General features: G+C 36.5%; 1 protein-coding gene and 1 non-coding gene across 3 annotated transcripts; both read right to left on the bottom strand.

Moving 5' to 3' along the window:
• Positions 1-242: 242 nt before the first annotated feature.
• Positions 243-14,976, bottom strand: LOC137740012 (2-alkenal reductase (NADP(+)-dependent)). 2 transcript variants are annotated; one of them, XM_068479796.2, is made up of 7 exons: positions 14,502-14,976; positions 13,416-13,599; positions 13,267-13,299; positions 13,009-13,175; positions 1,335-1,417; positions 1,108-1,234; positions 243-669 (listed from the first exon to the last, which is right to left on the bottom strand). In XM_068479796.2, the coding sequence occupies exons 1-7, from the start codon at positions 14,730-14,732 to the stop codon at positions 622-624; spliced, it is 873 nt and encodes a 290-aa protein (XP_068335897.2). In that variant the 5' UTR covers positions 14,733-14,976; the 3' UTR covers positions 243-621. The 2 variants fall into 2 exon arrangements, with proteins under 2 accessions (XP_068335897.2, XP_068335898.2); XM_068479797.2 differs by lacking the exon at positions 13,267-13,299 and having other exon boundaries at positions 14,502-14,921.
• Positions 14,977-19,755: 4,779 nt separating this feature from the next.
• TRNAN-GUU (transfer RNA asparagine (anticodon GUU)) lies at positions 19,756-19,829 on the bottom strand. The gene has a single exon. It is a non-coding gene; the product is annotated as a tRNA-Asn (tRNA).
• Between the last annotated feature and the right edge of the window lie 2,134 nt (positions 19,830-21,963).

The raw sequence follows: 21,963 nt of genomic DNA, 5'->3' as shown, positions 1-21,963 counted from the left end.
TCATACTCAACCACTAGGCTACCCATGGTGGTTATATAGGATAGTGTTATTCACATATCCATTTTTGTCTCTGACACACCGTTGTTAATTTTTGGCCCGTTAATCTTCTTCAATTCATTCGATCTTATCGTCAAAAATTAAGAGGAGTGTGTAAGAAATAAAAATAGGCATGTGGATAGAACTAACTTATACATAATGGTAGAGTCCACCTGTATTTAAAAATGTGTCAACAAGTATGTTAATTTTGTGTGTGCAAATAATTTTATTGAAAATAATTAGTACAAACGCTTTTAAATTCTTAAGAAGTTGCCAATTCTGGAGACTTGAATTTCCCAAACCAAAAGCCATGTCCTATTTAGATCGTTTTCATGAAGCATTAATGCCTTAACATAGATTTACTTCAACCCAAAAAAATCACTTGACTTGGATTACAACTTTTCCAACATTAGAGCTGGTGAAGAGGGACCCCAAGCTTTCCAAGAATGTTTCAATTCCATGGAAGATTTTGAGCTTAGAATAACCAATCTTGCCTTGCTTTAGGTGGCTCTCCATCTCGGTTGCAAATTCTCCAAAACGATGCACGTATGAACCCACCATGAACCCTTGCATATTCACCTCCTTTCAGACTAAATTCAACAGATTCCTCACCCCCTCTCTCTCAGTCCAAACCTGCACAAAATAGAGACGAGCTTTGCAGTTGAGAAACGGACGACCATGTGTACATGTCTAGATCCATAAATTTCCAATAACGTCTTTTGATGCATGTGCAATTGGGTCATCCTCACACACAATTAAAGTACATGTGTATATATATATATATATATATATATATATATGGAGATCTTTAAGGGAAGAGATTCTTATTTTTTTTTTATAAAAATAGGGATTAGAGTTGGGACTCACACCATATCGAACTTTAACGATCCGAACCTTTTATTTTTCAAGTTACACCTCATAGATCATCCTTACAAAATATTAGCCAAATTGAAAATATTTGAGACATCTAATTGAGTTCAAAGAAATTGACTAACACTTTATTCTAAGAAAAACATTAAAATTTCATCATGAAAATTAAATAGACAAAGGATAGTAATGGTATTAAATTACCTTATTGTAGCCAGATATCATGCCACAAAGAGGGACCTTGGCATGCTTGTTGACATGGTTGAGAGCAGCCTCAAGCATTTCACCGCCAACATTGTCAAGGTAGACATCGATTCCATTAGGGAAATACCTGCAAATTATAAGGAAATCTTTCACATGAGTCTTCATGTACGCTTCGTCAAAATCATCATAATCCTAATTTTACTAAATGATAGTATTAATTTAATTACTTGCTTAAAGCAGCATCAAAATTTGTCTCTGTGTGGTAGTTAAAAGCATCATCATATCCAAATTCCTCCTTGATTAGCCTCACCTAAGAACCACAAAATATCAGCAATATTGGAAATGGCAAATTAATCAATCAGAGTTATAGAAGTCTATGTGTTAAATTTCAGAGGTTTACATCATTGTGTTTGAAGGCATCATCATATCAAATACTATATAAGATAGTTCATGAGATTATTATTTAATTCATCAGCATTCTATAAATAAAAAGAATCCATGTTCTACACTTCTACTAAGAATTTTCTGTACTTATTAAGATCAACTGTATAAATCCTAATAACACGGCGACAAGCCGAAATTCCAATGAGTGAACCCTAATAGAAATATTTTCAATGAAAAAATGAACGATAATAATGCGTACATCACAATCTTAACTACTAATTTTTGCCAAAATTCCAATGAGTGAACCCTAATAAAAATATTTTCAATGCAAAAATGAACGATAATAATGCGTACATCACAATCTTAACTACTAATTTTTCGTTCGCTTAATTTGTCATGTCTAGCTTTAGTGGATTATGAAAGCAATTTTTTTATTTATTTTCTAGTTCAGACATCGTCGACTCCAATTCCATACTTTACATCATCTTCATAATTCATATATATTTGTTTGTCATGTCGTGGTTTATTGGATCATTCTAAATATCAATGCAACTTATAGTGGCGCACGGAAATGTAGTACTCCTGGCACTAGTGTCAATGGTGCAGAATGCAGACTAACGCTAGACTACACAATATTAGCGCTAATGGGGCCTGAAACAAGTATAATGTCCATTTTATATACTTGAACTGTCTATATTTTAATTCAATTATTTTTGCAAAATATTAGACAAATATAAAATCATTAAACATCCAATTACAATAAATAAAATACACGAATACGGTTCTCCTAAAAAACACTAAAATGACTACTATTACATTAAACGGTCGTATGATTTTAAATTTGAGTGATTTGTGGTAGAGATTCTTTGAAGGAAGACCTTAATCATAGACAATTAAATCTTTAAAATACATTAGAGTTTTGGCTCCACCAGAAATCTCTCAAATAAGCTCAAGAAAAATGAATATATATAAAAAACCAAAAAGGGAAAAACAACCGGCCACACACACGAGCGTACGAGTTTCTGTAAATAGTTGAGCAGTAGGCGACAGACATGAGTATATTTCATCAACTTCTTAAGATGGTTAATTAGATGCCTTGATGTGTAATAGTTAGGTGACCAAAATTAAATAATTGACCATAAAATAACAACAAACCAATTTTCTTTCCTTTATTTACATGGAGTGTTGTTTGTTCACTATCATAAACTTGTTGGAAATTCAAATCAAAACAGGTTGTAAAATGTTGCTGCTAGCTGTTTGTTTCTTTCCAGCTACAAAGAACAAAGTCTCCTCCATGTGCTAGCCGAAAGGTGTTGAAAGACAGCAAGGAATGATGCAGAGCATGTGTGTAAAAGTGTCTAGCAGCTGGTGCATATGTGAAAGGGTGTAAAGATGGTAATCACCATCTGTCGCTGCATGTGTGTGTGCCAGATTGTTCTAAGTTCATTTGATCTGTTTGAATGGTTGTATGTGTTGTTGTATTTTTTTATTTAAAGCACTTGAGTGGTTCTTTGCTGTTTGGAATGTATAAATAAGCCTCTCGTAAGGCCTTAAATGAGTGAGTGTATCATCCGAAACATTAAATCCAATTCCCATTTCCATTTCAGCTTGTAAGCTCCAAAAGAGTTGTAAACCCTCTTTCTAATATTTCAAAGTGTTTGTTATCCCCAAGCTTGTTATTCCCTTTCGTTTGTCCAATATTATTGAGAGTGTAAGTGAGAGGTGTGATAGAGTTTGTAAACCTATCACCCACATCATTTGGTGTTGAGTTAGTAAACTCTCAAATACCAACATTTGGTATCAGAGCCAGAATACCTTTCTGGCAAGTGCAGCGACTATGGCGTCAAATCTAGTGCAACTCCAAGTTCCCATATTAAAGAAAGAAAATTATGAAAAATGGTGTATCCAATTCAAAGCTTTGTTTGGATCACAAGAGTTGTGGGAAGTTGTCAGTGGTGGGTATGTTGTACCCACTGCCGAGCAAGAAGCCGCATATACTGCAGAACAAAGGAATACTCTCAAGGACTTACGAAAGAAGGACCAGAAGGCGCTGTATCTTCTATACCAGGGTCTGGAAGATTCAATGTTCGAGAAAGTTGCAGAAGCAACAACGAGCAAGCAAGTATGGGACACACTCAGTACGATTTACAAAGGAGTAGATTGTGTCAAGAAAGTGAGGTTACAGTCACTTCGAGCAGATTTTGAAACTGCTCACATGAATGAAAAAGAGAGCATCTCAGATTATCACACAAGGCTCATTGTAATAGTAAACCAGATGAGGAGAAATGGCGAGAGACTCGATGAAGTACGAGTTGTGGAGAAGATACTCCGGTCACTCACATCCAAGTTCGAACATGTGGTGACTGCCATTGAAGAATCCAAGGACTTGGAGACAATGAGCGCAGAAGAGCTACTAGGATCCCTCCTAGTTCACGAGCAACGCATTCAGAATAATGCAAGCCCCACAACGCTAGAGCAAGCTTTGGAGTCAAAGTTGAATATTGACAAACCAAATGGGGTTCGTGGGCAGTGGGACTCACGTCGTGGAAGCTCATCCAACCGTAGCCGAGGACGTGCTCGAGGAAGAGGGCGTGGCTATGCACAAAATCGAGGACAATCTCAAGAGTGGAGATCTACTCGAGGAAAGGCGCATATCCAGTGTCACAGTTGCAAGCAATATGGACATTATGCAAATGAATGTTCATATAAAAATGGTGGGCATGTCAACTTGGCAGAATCAAGTGGAAATAATGGTGAGGAATTCACAGTCTTACTAGCACACCATGATTCTAGTAACCAACAAGATGTTTGGTACTTGGATTCTGGTGCAAGTAACCATATGTGTGGAAAGAAAGAGTTCTTTGCCGAACTCAAAATGGAGGCCTATGGATCTGTAAGCCTTGGTGACTCCTCAAGGCTGCCAGTTGAAGGCAAAGGGAAGATCAAGATCATCCAGAAGGATGGTAGAGAAGAATACATCTCCGATACCTACTACATACCAGGTATGAAGAGCAACATTCTGAGCATTGGTCAATTGCTCCAGAAAGGGTACATTATACATATGGAGAATATGTTTCTCACTCTCAGAAATGCAAGGAGAAAGCTCATTGCACGTGTTCAAATGTCAAAGAACCGTATGTTCCCATTGAAGTTAAACACAAAGATTGGGAGTTGCAACATTGGTGAGATTGAAAATGAGTCGTGGAGATGGCATCTTCGTTTTGGCCATCTTCATTTCAATGGCCTGAAATTGTTGTCAAGTGGAGGAATGGTGCGTGGTCTACCCCAGATTGAAACCACACACCAAATATGTGAAGGCTGCGTGCTTGGCAAGCAAACACGATTATCATTCCCTGTTGGTAATGCATGGAGAGCAAGGGCACCACTGCAGTTGGTACACACGGATATATGTGGACCATTGGATCCCATGTCATATGGAGGTAATAGATACTTCATTACCTTCATTGATGATTTTAGCAGAAAAACTTGGGCTTATTTTCTTAAGGAAAAGTCGGCTACCCTAAGAGTCTTCAAGGAATTCAGGGCATTTACAGAGGCTGAGAGCAACCACAAACTTGTGGCCGTGAGATCAGATAGAGGTGGAGAGTACACCTCCAATGCGTTCCAAGCATACTGCAAGGAGCAAGGAATTAGGCATCAAATGACTGCTGCCTATACACCACAGCAAAATGGGATAGCTGAAAGGAAGAATCGAACTATCCTTGACATGACAAGATCCATGCTTAAGGAGAAGAATTTGCCAAAAGAATTGTGGGCAGAAGCTGTAGCTTGTTCGATTTATTTGTTGAATCGATGTCCAACAAAGAGTGTCAAGAGGATGACACCACAAGAGGCTTGGAGTGGATACAAGCCGAATGTTGCACACCTCAAAATTTTTGGATGTGTTGCATATGCTCAAGTTCCAGAAGCCAAGAGGAGGAAGCTCGATGATCGAGGTGAAAAGTGTGTGTTTGTGGGCTATAGTGAAGAGTCCAAAGCTTACAAACTCTACAACCCACTAACTAGCAAACTAGTGGTTAGTAGAGATGTCATCTTCAGTGAAGAAGAGACATGGAAGTGGAACAACAAAGAAGTCAATAAGGAGAGGGTTGTTCCCACAAACTTTGAAGAACAAGAAGTTGTACCACTAGTCAAGCTGCAACCAACTCAAATAGGCACAACAAAACCAGTGCATAGAAATGCAAGGAGTGGTCCTACATCCAGTGAGGAAGGCAGTTCATCAACTCCAGTAAGGTTAAGGAGTCTCACTGAGATCTATGGACAAGAAGAGGGAGAAGAAACAAATCTTTTCTGCCTATATGCTGATCATGAACCTCTATCATTCAATGAAGCTGTGGAGGAGGATCATTGGAAGAAAGCCATGGAAGAAGAAATCCATGCCATCGAGAAGAATGACACCTGGAAGTTGACAAAACTTCCACCAAATCAGAAGGCTATAGGTGTCAAATGGGTGTACAAGATCAAACGCACTGCAGATGGAAGTGTGGATCGGTACAAATCAAGGCTTGTAGCAAAGGGCTACAAACAGAAGTATGGAGTGGACTATGATGAAGTCTATGCTCCAGTTGCGAGACTTGACACGGTAAGATTGCTAATCTCTCTTGCCGCACATCATAAATGGAAAATTTATCAACTAGATGTCAAGTCAGCCTTCCTTAATGGAGTACTTAAGGAAGAAGTGTACGTGGAACAACCGGAAGGCTTCCAAGTACAAGGAGAAGAAGATAAGGTGTATCGTTTGAAGAAGGCTTTGTACGGCCTCAAGCAAGCACCACGAGCTTGGAACTCAAGGATCGACAGCTACCTTCACCAAAATGGATTTCAGAAATGTCCATACGAGCATTCAGTTTACATGAAGAATGGTGAAAAAGGGGAGTTCTTAATTATTTGTCTCTATGTAGATGATTTATTGTTTACAGGAAACAATGAGGCAATGTTCCATGAGTTCAAGCAATCAATGTTCAGTGAGTTCGAGATGACTGACAATGGATTAATGTCATACTTTCTTGGCATAGAAGTGAAGCAAGAAAGTGATGGTATCTACATCTCTCAACAAAGGTACATGAGAGACATATTGAAGAAGTTCAATATGGACAAGTGCAACACTGTCAATACCCCAGTCGCAACTGGATTGAAGCTGTCCAAAGGAGGAGAGGGTGAGTTTGTAAACTCAACAGTGTACAAAAGCCTCGTTGGAAGCCTAAGGTACCTCACAATCACAAGACCAGACATAGTTTATGGTGTTGGACTTGTAAGTCGATACATGGAAACACCAAGGGAGTCTCATTGGCTTGCTGTCAAGAGAATTCTAAGGTACATAAAAGGTACTCTAAACTTTGGTCTATTTTATAATTTTGGTGAAGATACAAAATTATATGGCTATTCGGATAGTGATTGGGGAGGTGACCAAGATGAAAGGAAAAACACAACTGGCTATGCCTTTTTTCTAGGTTCAACAGCTTTCTCGTGGACTTCAAAGAAGCAGTCAATCGTTGCCTTGTCATCATGTGAAGCCGAGTATGTAGCTGTAGCCTCAGCCGTGTGTGAGGCAATTTGGTTAAGGAATCTGTTGAAATCAGTGTGTCATTCACAAGAAGAATCGACCTTGATTCATGTGGATAACATTTCAGCCATCAAGCTTGCTAAGAATCCAGTCCAACATAGAAGGAGCAAGCACATCGATACCAGGTTCCATTTTCTGAGGGACCATGTGAAGCAAAAGACAATTGAACTTGTCTACAGTCACACCAAGGAACAAGTGGCAGACATCTTCACAAAGCCATTGCCAATTGAATCATTCCGGCTACTGCGTGAAATGCTAGGAATGAAGGCGTTTTGATTTGATGAGGTGTGTTGGAAATTCAAATCAAAACAGGTTGTAAAATGTTGCTGCTAGCTGTTTGTTTCTTTCCAGCTACAAAGAACAAAGTCTCCTCCATGTGCTAGCCGAAAGGTGTTGAAAGACAGCAAGGAATGATGCAGAGCATGTGTGTAAAAGTGTCTAGCAGCTGGTGCATATGTGAAAGGGTGTAAAGATGGTAATCACCATCTGTCGCTGCATGTGTGTGTGCCAGATTGTTCTAAGTTCATTTGATCTGTTTGAATGGTTGTATGTGTTGTTGTATTTTTTTATTTAAAGCACTTGAGTGGTTCTTTGCTGTTTGGAATGTATAAATAAGCCTCTCGTAAGGCTTTAAATGAGTGAGTGTATCATCCGAAACATTAAATCCAATTCCCATTTCCATTTCAGCTTGTAAGCTCCAAAAGAGTTATAAACCCTCTTTCTAATATTTCAAAGTGTTTGTTATCCCCAAGCTTGTTATTCCCTTTCGTTTGTCCAATATTATTGAGAGTGTAAGTGAGAGGTGTGATAGAGTTTGTAAACCTATCACCCACATCATTTGGTGTTGAGTTAGTAAACTCTCAAATACCAACAAAACTAACGTATAAAGTTAACTCATTTTCAGTCAGGGACAATACATGGGACGAGAAACCACCACAGCATTGAGAATGATATTGGTGTAGATGAATAAACTTCTAATGGAATGAAAACTAAATATAATCTATTATTTCTAGAATATTTTGTAAAATACTCTAATTTACCACTATTATTGTTCGAACTGAATGAAATGCCACTTAAGCAACTAACTGATTGTTCACTTCTAAACAATGTAACTATATCTCATCCCAGAATTTATTTATTTATTTTATAGTTTTGAGAAAAACAATTTCAAGGGCATTTTAGTCATTTTAATTTTTGCTTTCGCATTTGGAGGTGGATTTGATCCCACGAGCATTTAGAGAAAAACCATTCACAAGTTGGACTCGAAACAAAGAAGTTTTAAGCAGTGTTTAAAATTTCTTGGATACGATCTATCTTTCTATGGAAATATACAAAATATTAGAGAAAGATATGGAAATGGGGGGTGAAGTCTAAACTTCACCTCATATTGGAGAAACTTTTAAGTTTAGACCAAAATCGACAGATATTTCGATATTTTTGACACATCTGTTAAATATCAGAGAAACTCTTATATTTCTTCCAAACCAATATTTGACAATCCCAAAATTTCATTTTAAATTTTCATCATTTCCATCGAAGGCAACCGATATTAATATCGATATTTGATACATTCGTTGATATTTTCACAAATTTGCATATCGATATTTCCACCGGTAACGGTGTTTTAAACACTGGCTTAAGTGTAGGGCAATTTGGTAATTTAGACATTATAATAATAAGTTTTTATAAGAGGATCTGCCAAAATTAAACGGTTTCCAGCACTAGAACCCCAATCGTGACCCAGTCGACAACACCGACCCGTTTCTTAAGCCGTTTCAAATGCGAATACAGGCCAACTAATGAAAAATTAGACCGTGCCACCACCACTATCTTGAAGCTCATACTTCACTCTACAAAATTCATCCAAGAACCATCTGTTTGACTACTGTACATGATGGTGCGAGGCCACAAAAATCCACGAAAACCAACTAGTTTCGGCGACCTTTACCCATATTCCAACGAATCTGCAAAAAGGTGACTGACGCCACCACCTGGGCTTTGTAGCCCTTCATCCCAAGAGGAAAATGTTAAACCAACATAGGCGATGAATCGATGTTGTGAAGTTTTGTGCACCCTCCTCTGCCTTTACCTGTGAAATCGATCATCTTACATCCACTTTTAGACTTCGTCATAGGTATAAAATTTCCTTCTATTGAGCTCTATATTCCTGTAAATTTGGTATTATTTGGAGGTAGTCAGAAAACTGGGTTTTTGTTTGCCAAAAACCACCGCACACGGTGGCTCATGGGGAAAATTTTGAAAACATGAATTTTGGACATTGAGACATTCTCGATGTCCTGAGCTCATATTGAAATTGGATAGGATAATTCAATTATTTGATTTTTGGGATAATTATACCGTCGTATGATTTTCGTAATTGATGGCAATCTGACTGTTAGATCGTCTTGAAATTAGAATCAAAAGTTGTTAAGGCTTGATGAAGCTTAGTTGGCTCATCACGATGACGTGTTGGTGTGTGTCTCGATTTACATGCAAATAGCACGGTTCCTTGTTGTGCGCATCAGTTTCATAAGTTTGCCTAGTGGAGAGTTATGTACGATATTAGGTTCTATATGAGCGTTGTTGGCCCATCAGGGACACATAACGTTCAATGACGTGCACATAGTTTTGCACGATGATTCAATTATATTGATTCTAGAAGTGCGTTAGGCTCCAAATGAGTTGACTTTAATATTATGTGATGAGTATTTTGCATATGGAATTTCCTCGTTATATACTCTAGGCGTATAACATGGACTTACAAATGTTATTACCCAGTCATCGATCTGCTTTGTGAAATGAGATATATACATATATATTTGAAATAATTGCGAACTAAGAAGGCTAGTAGATGACCGATACCTAGTGTACCTCCCTTCTTGTTTCATGTGTGGATATTAAATCCCTAGCGTGTTACCTTTCTTTCTAATTCCATGAATGGTTCTAGAATCCTGCTTGATTGTCACTAGTTTCCATGAGTGATTCTGGAACACTACTTATGTTCGGTTTCATGAGGGTTTCTAGAACCGTGTGCATAGTTTCCATGAGTGATTCTGGAACACTACTTCTGTTCGGTTTCATGAGGGGTTATAGAACCTTACTTTGGTATCTTGAGAGGTTCAGGAACCCTGTGCATGGTTTTTATATGGTTCCATGGGATGTTTTGGAACCTTACTTTGTGCGTCCTTGTTATCCAATTCCTTGAGAGGTTTTGGAATGCTGAACTTTGTGATCTTTGTGGCTCTAGCCCTATGATTTTATTGTATATGTGAAATTGATTATTGAGTGTTTATGTGGATTAATCATGAAAAGGGCGGTTGGATGCTTATGTGGATTCAATCGAGAAATTATGAGTGATGGCACCTATCAAAATTGGAACAGAGCAATTACCAGATTCGTCTATCATCGTCGGCATAACCATAAAGAAGATCATTAAAATAGCGTGAGCTATTATTAAAACATTATAAAGTTGATGATTACCACTAAGAATTTGATCGTGCTAATTTCATACAAATCAGTATTGAGAAGCATGTGCCTATCACTCCAGCAATAGCACTGAAGTTGAAATATAGTCCATGTATCCTTGTGGTTAGTGGAGAACAGCCATCGTGTCACAAAATTGAGATTTTTTCGTTTATTTCCTTGTCAGAGATGGGCCCTTTGGGAGTAGGAAATCTTGTCCCTGGATTTCACTATTTAAAATTACGTATTTCGTATTCTTAGTTTCGACGCGTTTATAATTACGGCGTATAATTTTTTTTTTCAAAAAGTAAAAGGACGAAAACGCCCTTAATGAACTAAACGGGCTTTTCAAGGACGTATTTAATTCCTATATCTTTTGACACTTTTATTTACATATTTGGATAGAGCTCGATCTCATGAGTGTGTAGGCAAAAACCATTCTCCAAATAGAGCTATAACGAATGAGATATAAAAGAGCAAAGACATAGGCGAAATGGCCATTTGACCATTATCTAGAAGGCTCCAGATTTGCTGGAGCACTGATTTGGTGCCACGTGTGTGGCTAAGATGGAGAGATAAAGAGAGAAATGAGGGAAATGAAGGAGAGACGGGCCAATCAGGAGGGAAGGAAAATAGGGGAAATAAAGGAATGAGAGAAGAGGGAGCCGGTCGACCTGGTCATTTCCCTTTAACCTACGTTGGTGAAGTCTAGTGAGCCTACATTGGTTAGTGAGTAACTTTAATATATGTGATATGGTTATTACCTTGATTTCGTATTTAATATCCTTTGTGGTGATGACTTAGTTTTATAAATGTGTTTTCTATTAAAATGTGATTTTTAATAATTAGCCATTGATCTGTTATTTTGAAATGTGATTTGACTTGTGCATTGGGAATATTTGTGAAATGTGATTTGAAATGCATGTTGGATTGTTTGTTAAATATAAGGGCTAGTAGTAGACCGTTAACCCATTGTCATGGAGATTTGTTTACCTCGATATTGTTTCATTTCTCGCTTCGTTGACCCGTTCTAAATTTAGTACTTGTTCTTTGTTTCATTTCGTTAAGCCTTTGTAAATTGAGCACATGATTCATGTTTTGTTTCTTCGAGCCTTTTTTATGTTTCTTGGACTTCCGCTCGGTTCCATTGACTGGTCCAGAACTGGGTTTTGCTGGGGTTCCGTTGAGTGGTTCAGTTTCCTGCTTCGTCTGGATTCCGTTAAGTGGTCCGAAATCCCTTATGCTCCGCGATTTCATTGAGTGATCCGAAATCGTATACTGCTTTGGATTTCATTGAGTGGTCTGATATCCATTTTACTTTGCGATTCTGTTGAGTGATCCAGAATCATATCTACTTGGATTCCATTGAAAGGTCCTGAATCCCTTCAACTTCGCGGTTCCGTTGAGTGGTCAGGAATCGTATCCTGGTTTGGATTCCGTTGAGTGGTCTGGAATCTCGCTTGGTATTTTGGTTCCGTTGAGTGGTTCGGAACCCGATGTTGTTGGATTTCGTTAAGTGGTCTGAAATCACATTCTTCAAAGATGTAGGCTTTGGCCGAACCATGTCACTCTAGCCTTGCATTTTGGTGTATTGTATGAGTTATTAATTGACATGATTGTGGAATGGTGTTGGAAAACATATGTGTGTGTTAATGGCAAGATGACAACTCTTGTTTGGCTTATGGTTGATGTGTAGTGTGGTACTTTATGTTGTCTGCTAGAAAGTGTTTTACGAAAAGTTCAGAGTTTAACAAATGGTGAACTTCGAATGGCTTGATCCAGTCGGACGTAGGTAGTCTAACAAAGAGCTTAGATGCAGCCATAGAGTAAACCAAAAATCACTACGCAATTTGAAGCTTGAGTTGTGCTTTGTCCATATCCCAGAAGCGGGGTATGTTAGATATAGGTACTTAGTGATGTTGCGTGTCGATCCTAGACGTACGTCGGGTTCGAGGTGTGACAAGGAGCGGGGCCTTTTTATTATTGTCCTACCGCCGAAAGCAGTTGGTATTAAATTGCCATTATAAAGGATAGCAAAATGTTGTTTTTAAAACACCTATGTTGTATTATTGTCACTCACACAAGCTTCGCAACTTATTCGTGTTTTGGCTTTGCCTAGTGTGCCAATCCCACGACATAGAGTTGTTTTGCAGGGTAATAGGTAGCGGCTATAGAAGAGGTTTTCGAAGGTGTAGCTATTCAATGCACTCGATAGTGGTGTTTATTTCCTTTTGTTGTAATTTCGTTTTCGCTGATTATTGTATATTAGGTATAAGTCTCAGTTGACTCTATTTATTATTATACTGCTACTTTCAGTTGCCACATATCGATCTTAAGCGTATCTCGGGATCAGGACGTGACAGAAACAGTGATGTTTCTTTTTTTTTTTTTTTAATCGGAGAAACAGTGGTATTTCATTCACTTTGAATTAGTGACAGATTAGAGCATTTTCTAAAATTTAAACTACTTACCTTCTCATCTGATCCGGTGCTTCCGATGACCCTGCATCCTCTGAGCTTGGCCAACTGTCCAGCACACATTCCAACAGCCCCTGCAGCAGCTGAAATGAACACATTGGATCCTGGTTTTGGGTCTGCCAGCAACTCAATTCCCACCCATGCTGCAAACCCCGGCACCCCTATATTTTATCATCCACAGTGGGTTAGCCATGACACAATTAATTTTCGTTTGAATTATTTTTAAGTAAAAGAAATAATACGAAACCGCACTCTGATTTGAGCTTCTTGATAATCCAGTAACCGCTGAAAAATGATAGAATGTCCGGTTTATAGTGCAGAGGCTAAAATAGGAGTGTTGTTGCGTCTACCAGAGCTAGGGAAAATGCGAAAGGAGAGAAATTGGGAAGGAAAATTGTTACCTATCGAACTGATATATTCAGGCAAGGGAATCCCACTATTTGGATCGATCCTTCTTGCTACGAACTGGGATGGTACCACACAATATTCAGCAAAAGATGTGAATGCACTGACGACTATGTCACCTTCAACATAATTACTATCTTTTGACCGAATTACCCTTCCAACCCCAAATCCTGCAATTACCTGCTTAAATAAATTATAGTAAATTTGTTATCAATGTTTAAGCATGCTTGCATGTTCTATTTTTATGTGCAAATGGAAGTAAATTCTAATAAAATATCAAATATCAATGTCGTAAGCGAAATCGGAGAAACAAGAGTCTCAAAATAAGAACAATGGAGATTAATGTGGTTCGGCGTAAGGTCTACGTCCACAGGTGAAACACAACAAGAAAATTCACTAAACAAACAGAGATTACAAAAAAATGTTTGACTCTCACAACTCAAATCCCACAAATTAGCAAGTGCCCATTTACTATAGTGGTGGAAATGAGTTGAGCCCTTACATGACAGCATGGTGGCAAATCTAAAATCTAATCTAACAAAACCTATCATTTGACCCAAAAAAAAGAAAAAAAAACCCACAAATTACAAACCCTAAACCAAATGAGTAGATAACCCAAAACAAACAGAGTAGTCTCTCCCAAACTGCTCTCTAACTCTTTAGCTCACAAATTGACTCTTATCAAATTGTCAGACGAATGAGCTATGAATTTGCCACTCATGACTCCAAACGGTGATCTCCATCCAAAACCAAATTAGAGAAAACTCTCTAAACTGAAGGTGAGACACAAAATAAACTAATCCTAAAGTCCTATTTATAGTGTATAGAACTTAGGTTACAATGAGAATCTTAATCCTAGTTGGAAGTAAATCTAAATTCTAATCGAATAAGTAATTAACAAAATCTCATCACCAACCAAGGAATTTAACCAAGAAGTCAGATCCAAACTCAAATGAGACACCCAAACAAAATAGGTAACACAAATCTAATTTATGCATCATTCTAATTTTAAGCCGTAAATCACAACATTGCAACACATGTTACATGTGTGATTGAATGTACTCTGGTATTCATGCACGAACCTCGTCAAGGTTGAACTGGGGGCTGTATAGCCCATCTTCCCGGCCAGTAATTCTGCCGCGTAAATATGGCTCGACGGAAATGAAGAGGATCTCAAGAATGACATGTTGTTCGGGAATGGAATCAGGGGATAGTGAGAGTGTGACCGTACGGAGTTTGAGATGATCAGAAGTTGGAACACCTTCAGCTGCATAAGCAGCCAAGTACCATTCTCTGCTTTCAACTTCTTCCATCTCTCTCTCTCTCTAGCCTAGCTTCCTCACCTCGTACTGGAGTCTGTTTCTTCTTACAAGTGCCGGTCTCCTCCTTTTTTGTATAGCATGGATATGTTAATCTCTACGAGATTCTTCTTATCCGTTCACAACACATCCTTCGGCCATCATTCATTTTGAATTTTATATTATTTTCCAGCTTGCATGCACAAAGCCCTGTTTCTATCTTTCATCACTTTTGGTCAGTTGGTTGTCTTGTACTGTTGAAATTTGAATCTGGTATTGGTTGGTGGAAAAGGATCAGGGATCTTTTTCTTAGGAATTTCGTGATTGTGTTCGTTCATTGTATATCCTGCGATCAATTTTTGTTAGGTATTATTTATATTTAATTTTAAATTTTAAATTTTAAATAATTTATAATCACATAATGTAAGATAAACGGATACAATTAAAGAATTTTCTAGATCCTCAAAAAAAAAAAAAAAATCTGACGATGATCCTTTTCCTTGGTTGGTTTGTTGGTTAGGAGGAAAAGTAGTGGAAGACACAATAATAAAAGTTGATGAGACAGAAGTTTGATAAGGAAAGGAGTGGAAACTGTGGGTTTGAAATCTGGTATTGGTTGGTTTGTTGGTTAGGAGGAAAAGTAGTGGAAGACACTAAGAAAAGTTATTGGAGACAAAAGTTGCAAACTGTCGATTGAATTTTGAGAAATTGAGTTTTTGAACTTTAATCTTTGAACAATTAAAGTTTAATAAAATTTAGTGTTAAATTAATTATTTATTTTAGTCCGTTTATTTAATTTAAATTCATATTCTAGTTTTGTTTTAATATTTAATGGATATTCCCTGATTCATCAGCAAAGAAAAAAACAAACAAATCAGTAAAGGAAATTAGATAAATTACATTAATTACTAAAGGAAAAAAATAATTACCGATGGAGTTGTAAAATTCTAGTTCACAGCTGCTAGAAAGGTTTCGTCTTTCGCCAAGCTTCGAGTATCTCTACCCTGAAAGCTTGAAACAAAATGATTAAAAAGAAATTAAAAAACAAAGGAAAAAAAAAATCTTAGACAGAAAAAAGGGAGAAGAAAACTGAAAATAAAAACAAAGAAATTTAAGTCCTAAGTTGACAAACATATAAAAATATTTGTTGTATTCAACCAAAGGAAGTTGACAATTGAAACCTTTTTTTAATGTTAATCGACTTCCCAAAGCAGAAAAACATATAAAAATATTTATTGTATTCAACAAAAGGAAGTTGACAATTGAAGCCTTATTTTAATGTTAATCCACTTCCCAAAGTAGAAAAACATATAAAAATATTTGTTGTATTCAACAAAAGGTAGTTGACAATTGGACCTTTTTATATGTTAATCTAGGGATGGGCTCGGTCCGGTTCGGTCAAGTTCCACACTCAAATCAGAGCTGGATTCAAAAAAATTCAACGGTTCGATTTGGTGCAGAGCGGTTCTGCTTAAATTTATTATTGAAACCATGCGGTTCGGTTCATGACAGTTTTACTTCGATTCTTGCTGGTTTACAGTTATAACCAAAATCATATATATATATATATATATATATATATTTTTTTCAAATTTTCTACTTCCAATACCAAACACATATTTTAACATAAATTGAATCAAATTTGAGTTCGCACTACTAGATTTACAAGTTTGTGACGGGAAGATAGAAAGTGTAAATATAAATATAAATCAAAAGATAAAAAGCCTCAGATGTACATCTTAAACTAAAACTAAAGTGTACATAATACATAATATACTGTAAAAGAATGAAGAAAATTAAAGTAAGGGGAAAGAATTTGTAATGACCCATCCCCAAAAATTTTAGTCTTTATAATTTTTAAATATGAATTTACGGAAATGCCCTTTGAGGCAAAGACGTTGACTTTTGTTGACCATCTTGTCATGTCACATAAGGTTCATTTTCTTGGCAATTCCTCGTAGTACTTGTCGCTATGAATGTGTGGGCGCAAACAAAACGTAATTTGGAGTTATAACGAAGAAGTTATGGGTGCGTAAAAATAGGGACAAAATGGTAATTTGAATATTTTCTAGAAAGCTCCAAATTTTTGGAGCAAAATCTGAAAAGCCACGTGTGTGGCTGAGATTAAAGGAAATGAGAGATGAACGGATAAGAAAGAAGATAAAAGAGAGAAGGAAGGGAGATGTGAGGCGAATTGGAAGAGGAGAGAGAATGGAACTGACCAATCAGAGAGGAGAGGAATGAGGGGATATGAGGGAATAGAGGAGCACCAGATCACCCTGACCCGATTCCTCCCCACGCGACCCGCCCGTTTCTCTTCAAGTTTTCTGACGATTTTCATCGGTTTTCCTTCGATTTTCCGACAAATTGTAGCCAACCAATACTATCAATCAACTCGGTGTCATCCCATCTTCCATTTCCACCCAAAATTGAAGAAGTTTGGCCTTAGTCTCACGAAGAACGGAACCGTCGATGGGTACGACGGTTTGTGCGACAATTCCTCAAATCTTGAAGCTACCTCTTCCAATTACCACCACCATTAGACTTCCCTTGAGGCCTAGAACAAAGCCCAAACAATTATAGGGGTGGTGGAGCACCGGAGGTGAGGGATCGAAGACACCCATTTTTAGGGTTTCCGACGGGTTCTAGTGAAATTGGGGCTTTTCCGGAACAAATTGACCTTAGTCGCAGGTATGAAAGTTGTTCCTCTCATTGAGATATTCATTACTATAAATTTTGGAAATTTTCAAAGTTGTTAGATTTTCCAGGAAGTCGGGGCAACCAACCGCCATGCGCGGCGGCGGATGTGGCAACACGTGGGGGAAAAACCTAAGGTCCTTCCTTCGGTTCCTCAACATGCTGGACCTGAATTCGCCCTTCTTTTTCTGAAATTTCCATTGTTTGGTTATATTTCCGTTAAGGGCCGCCACTTGGTTAATAAATGAATTGACAATCCGACCGTTGGATTGTCACCAAACTTTGACACATTATAGTACTTAATATTTGAGGATATTAGAAACTTACGGATCGGAAATCTGACATACGGATCTTCCCGAATAGGATATGTAAGTCATGTGTTCTATTGATAAGAATTTTGAGACGTGATTTGATAATTGTTCTAGGCGCCGATCATTCGTGACATCTCGATATTCATGCTAGGGAGTTGTAGTGCCGACCTCAGGTGAATAGGTCTTTTTCCTTTTTATAGTGTATATATATAAACTTTACGGTTTCTAGAAATGTTTTAAATTGAGTATTGCATTTCATGCCATGTCTAGGAAATGTATTATTTTTAAATGTTGCATTGTTATGAAATGTGTTTGTGTTAAATGATCATACGGAGGCGCAAGGAAGCTTCAAGTGAGTATTATATGATTGAATGGGTTGTATTGTATTGGTATGCACACATTTATTTAGAGCTCATCATGGTTGCACCCCGGTATTAGTGCTCTTGCCAGGGGCTAGGGCACAACCTTCACTTGATTGTTCACCTCTTGCACTGCACACTCACCTTGGATCCAAGTTTGGTGCCAGCCTGTCGTACAGACCATAATAGGTGGTTCCGACTTGTAGGTGACCCGCGAATTGTCGCACAACCTTCACGTGATCGTAGCACTTGAGCGTACATATTTATACCCAAGCTGTCGTACAGATCACACTAGGTGACTCCGACTCGTGTGCTAGCCTAGATTGATAAGCTACAAGTCCAGTTGTACAGGTCACGTTAAATGACTCCAACTTGCATACTATTTTATATTGGTTTCACACCTAGCTTATATTTATCATTGCTGAGATATTATGACATAGCATACTTCAGTTTTCACTGTTCTTGTGCATTGGTTTTTATACCTACGTAGTAGTATTATTTTCTGGAAACTATACGGGTTTTACGGCTAAGGGTTATAATGTTTTCAAAAGGTTTTTATTAAAACTTTATTTTTAAGCCCACTCACCCTTTTTTTTTCGCCCCTCCAGTTTCTAGTAGCAGAGTTTTCGTACCGACGAGGATTATTGGCAAATCTTGGGGTAGACGATTATCATTGATGGTATAATTCACACCTTATTTTACTGTATTGTACTTATACTCTGTTATCACGTGTGAAATGGGTTCATACCTGCTCACCGTGCATTGTTGTACTTAGGCACTTTTAGGTTTAAATTTATTGACATCTTCCACATCAATACACTTTATGGCTTTGTCACCTTCCAGGTGTCAGCTAACACAACTCGATTCGAAGTCCTAGTGGACATCCCGGATCAGGATTTGTCAGAAGTCATAAAACAACAAAGGAGGGGGGAGATAAGTGAAGAAAAATATTGGGCAAGCACATGGCCTTCTTGGAAAAATGTCTTATAAATATATATAAAAATATTAATAAAACAATAATTTATATTGCCACTTAGTACTACGGTCTAGTTGTATTTCTCTTCACTTGTAAGTGAGAGGTCTTAATTCGATTCTCGCCAAAAACAAATTTGAACTACATTATTGCTAGCTCATTGTGAAGTTAAGCTCATCCCCTCCCTTTTAGTGTACTAATATCGTTTGTTCAAAATAAAATAAAATAATTTATATTAAAAGCGGCTCAGTTTGGTTCCTCCGGTTCTTAATATTTCCAAATCGAAACCGTAACTACTTTGAAACGATTCAGTTCGATTTTTGTTCTGGTTTTGACTTTTTTGGTCAACACAATTTTTTACAATTGTATTTAACAAGGTTCAATTCGGCTTTCCTGTTTAGCGTCCACTTCTTCTTTTTTTAATGAAAATAAAATAAGTAAAAATATTTGATGAAAATAAAATAATCGAAACTATAATTGCTTTGAGATGATTCGGTTCAATTTTTGTTCTGATTTTGACTTTTTTGGTCAACACAATTTTTTACAATTTTATTTATTAAGGTTCAATTCGGCTTTCCCGTTCGACATCCACTTCTTTTTTCCGAATGAAAATAAAATAAGTAAAAATATATTAAAAATAAAAATAAAATAAGTAAAAGCATATTAAAAAAAAAAGTAAAAATATTTAAAAAGAAAAGCGCTAGAAGGAGGGTTCGAACCTCCGACCTTGTGGTTAACAGCCACACGCTCTAACCAGCTGAGCTATTCCAGCTTCTTGATTGTCTAGGTGCTCAAGTCTTAATAAACAAGTAAAGCCAAAGGAAAGCTTACTATAAGTAGTTTTTGATGCTGATTAAGTACAATTGGCGTAATCCCAACCCAACTATAGAATTGATTTACCATTAGTGTCACCACTGCAAAGATACGATGCATTGAATAAATTAAGTAACCATCCCTCTAATACATTAAGTTATCATCCCTCCTTATTCTATTGTATTGATTAAAATCTTATTTCTTTTTATTTTTTTCTTTTATCAAAGTTCCTAGTTTTTAATGAACTTCATTATTTCAGTTATAAATTATTTACATATCAAAATAATTAAATTTTATTTCTAAAACGTAGTGTTTTGGTATATTTATATTTATGATTAAACTTTGTATCATATATTTCTATTTTTTGCTTGTACCATTTTTTATTGGCAACCCTTTTTTAATTTGTACCAATTTTCTTTTTAGTTTTAATTTGTACCCATATATTAATTTCATTGTGTACCCATATTTTAAAAATTTTTATTTATACTCATAATTTATTTATAATGTACCCATTTTTCTTTATAAATGTACCACTTGGTTATATGTAAAATGTACTAATTTTTTTTGTAAATGTACAATTTTTTAATGTAAAATGTACCCGTTTTTTAATGTAAAATCTATTTATTTTTTATTTATAATGTATACATATTTATAATAAGGTTTTTTAGCCAAAATGGTCCATGAGATTTGCATAACATATCACTTTGGTCCCTGAGATTGTCCACCATTCATTATTTTGGTCATTCTGTTAAAAACTCCGTTAAGTGTCCTAGAGCTCTTGGCCAAAAGTTTGGGCAATTTTTAAAGCTTCGTAACTCAATCGTTTCTTAACCAAATTCAACCCATAATATATCAAAATGAAGATAGAAAAGTATAGAACAAGATTATACCTATTTGGAAGTCTAATGGTTTCCGAAGATGGATGAAAAATAGCCTGAAATGTGACTTTTAGTTTTCCCGTGGACCAGTCACCTTTCAGGCTATTTTTCGACCATCTCCGACAACCATTGGGCTTCCAAATACGTACAATCTTGTTCTACACTTTCCTATCTTCATTTTGATATATTATGGGTTGAATTTGGTTAAGAAACGATTGAGTTACGAAGCTTTGAAAATTGCCCAAACTTCCGGCCAAGAGCTCCGGGACACTTAACGGAGTTTTTAACGGAATGATCAAAATAATAGATGGTAGACAATCTCAGGGACCAAAGTGATGTGTTATACAAATCTCAAGGACCATTTTGGCTAAAAAGCCTTATAATAAAATGTACCATTTTTCAATTTTTTGAACACTATGGGTACATTTGTTTGACATTTATTATTTCAAAGTTATATTGTTACCTGTTTTTATCTATTTATTCAATCAAAATTTTTGAGTATTTTCTTTTTTATTGTAATCATTTTTAATTTATATGCCATAATATGGGATTTTAAATCCCATTACATGTCAAGTAATTAATATCAAACATATGGAAATAAAGATTAACAACAATAATGAGGTGTAAAAAGTCAAGGGACTTTGATCAAAAATTGAATATCATTAAGGTTTTAGTCAAAGAATGTTAATGGTTAGGGATTGGATCCAAAGTCTCCCTAATTTCTAATAGAGAAATTTTATTTGAACCCATGTAACCTCTTTCTACACCAACTTAAATTTAAATTGTTAATTGTCTATTTCACCATGTTGCATAATTACTATTAAGTACAAAATGAAATTAATAATAAAAGCCAAATTTATCAATAAACCCATTAAACCCTACCATCACTTCTTATTTATCCTACGTTTATTCTAGCTAAAACCCTAATACATCTTGTAGAGTAAAACAAGCTTTTTTTTATTGATGGATAATGATTTTGAAGTTTTGAATCATCCAACTAAGGTATGACTCAATTATGAATATTTTGTTTGTTTGATTTCAATTTTTTTTTAAGTTTAGAAGATGAGTATTTGGGTTTCAATTTTTTTTCATCAATCTCGAATGGTTTGTTAAACTTTTTGCAATTGGAAAATTCTAAGGAAAAACTTCTTACCAATGTTCTTAGATTATAAACTTCCTTGCTTGTTGATAAATATAAAGGGATGAATTGTTTGA

Source organism: Pyrus communis, chromosome 9, assembly GCF_041283825.1.
Source record: "Pyrus communis isolate YQ-2024b chromosome 9, ASM4128382v1, whole genome shotgun sequence".
NCBI lineage: Eukaryota > Viridiplantae > Streptophyta > Magnoliopsida > Rosales > Rosaceae > Pyrus > Pyrus communis.
The sequence above is the reverse complement of the archived record's forward strand: the minus strand, read 5'-3'. Positions and strand labels throughout refer to the sequence as shown.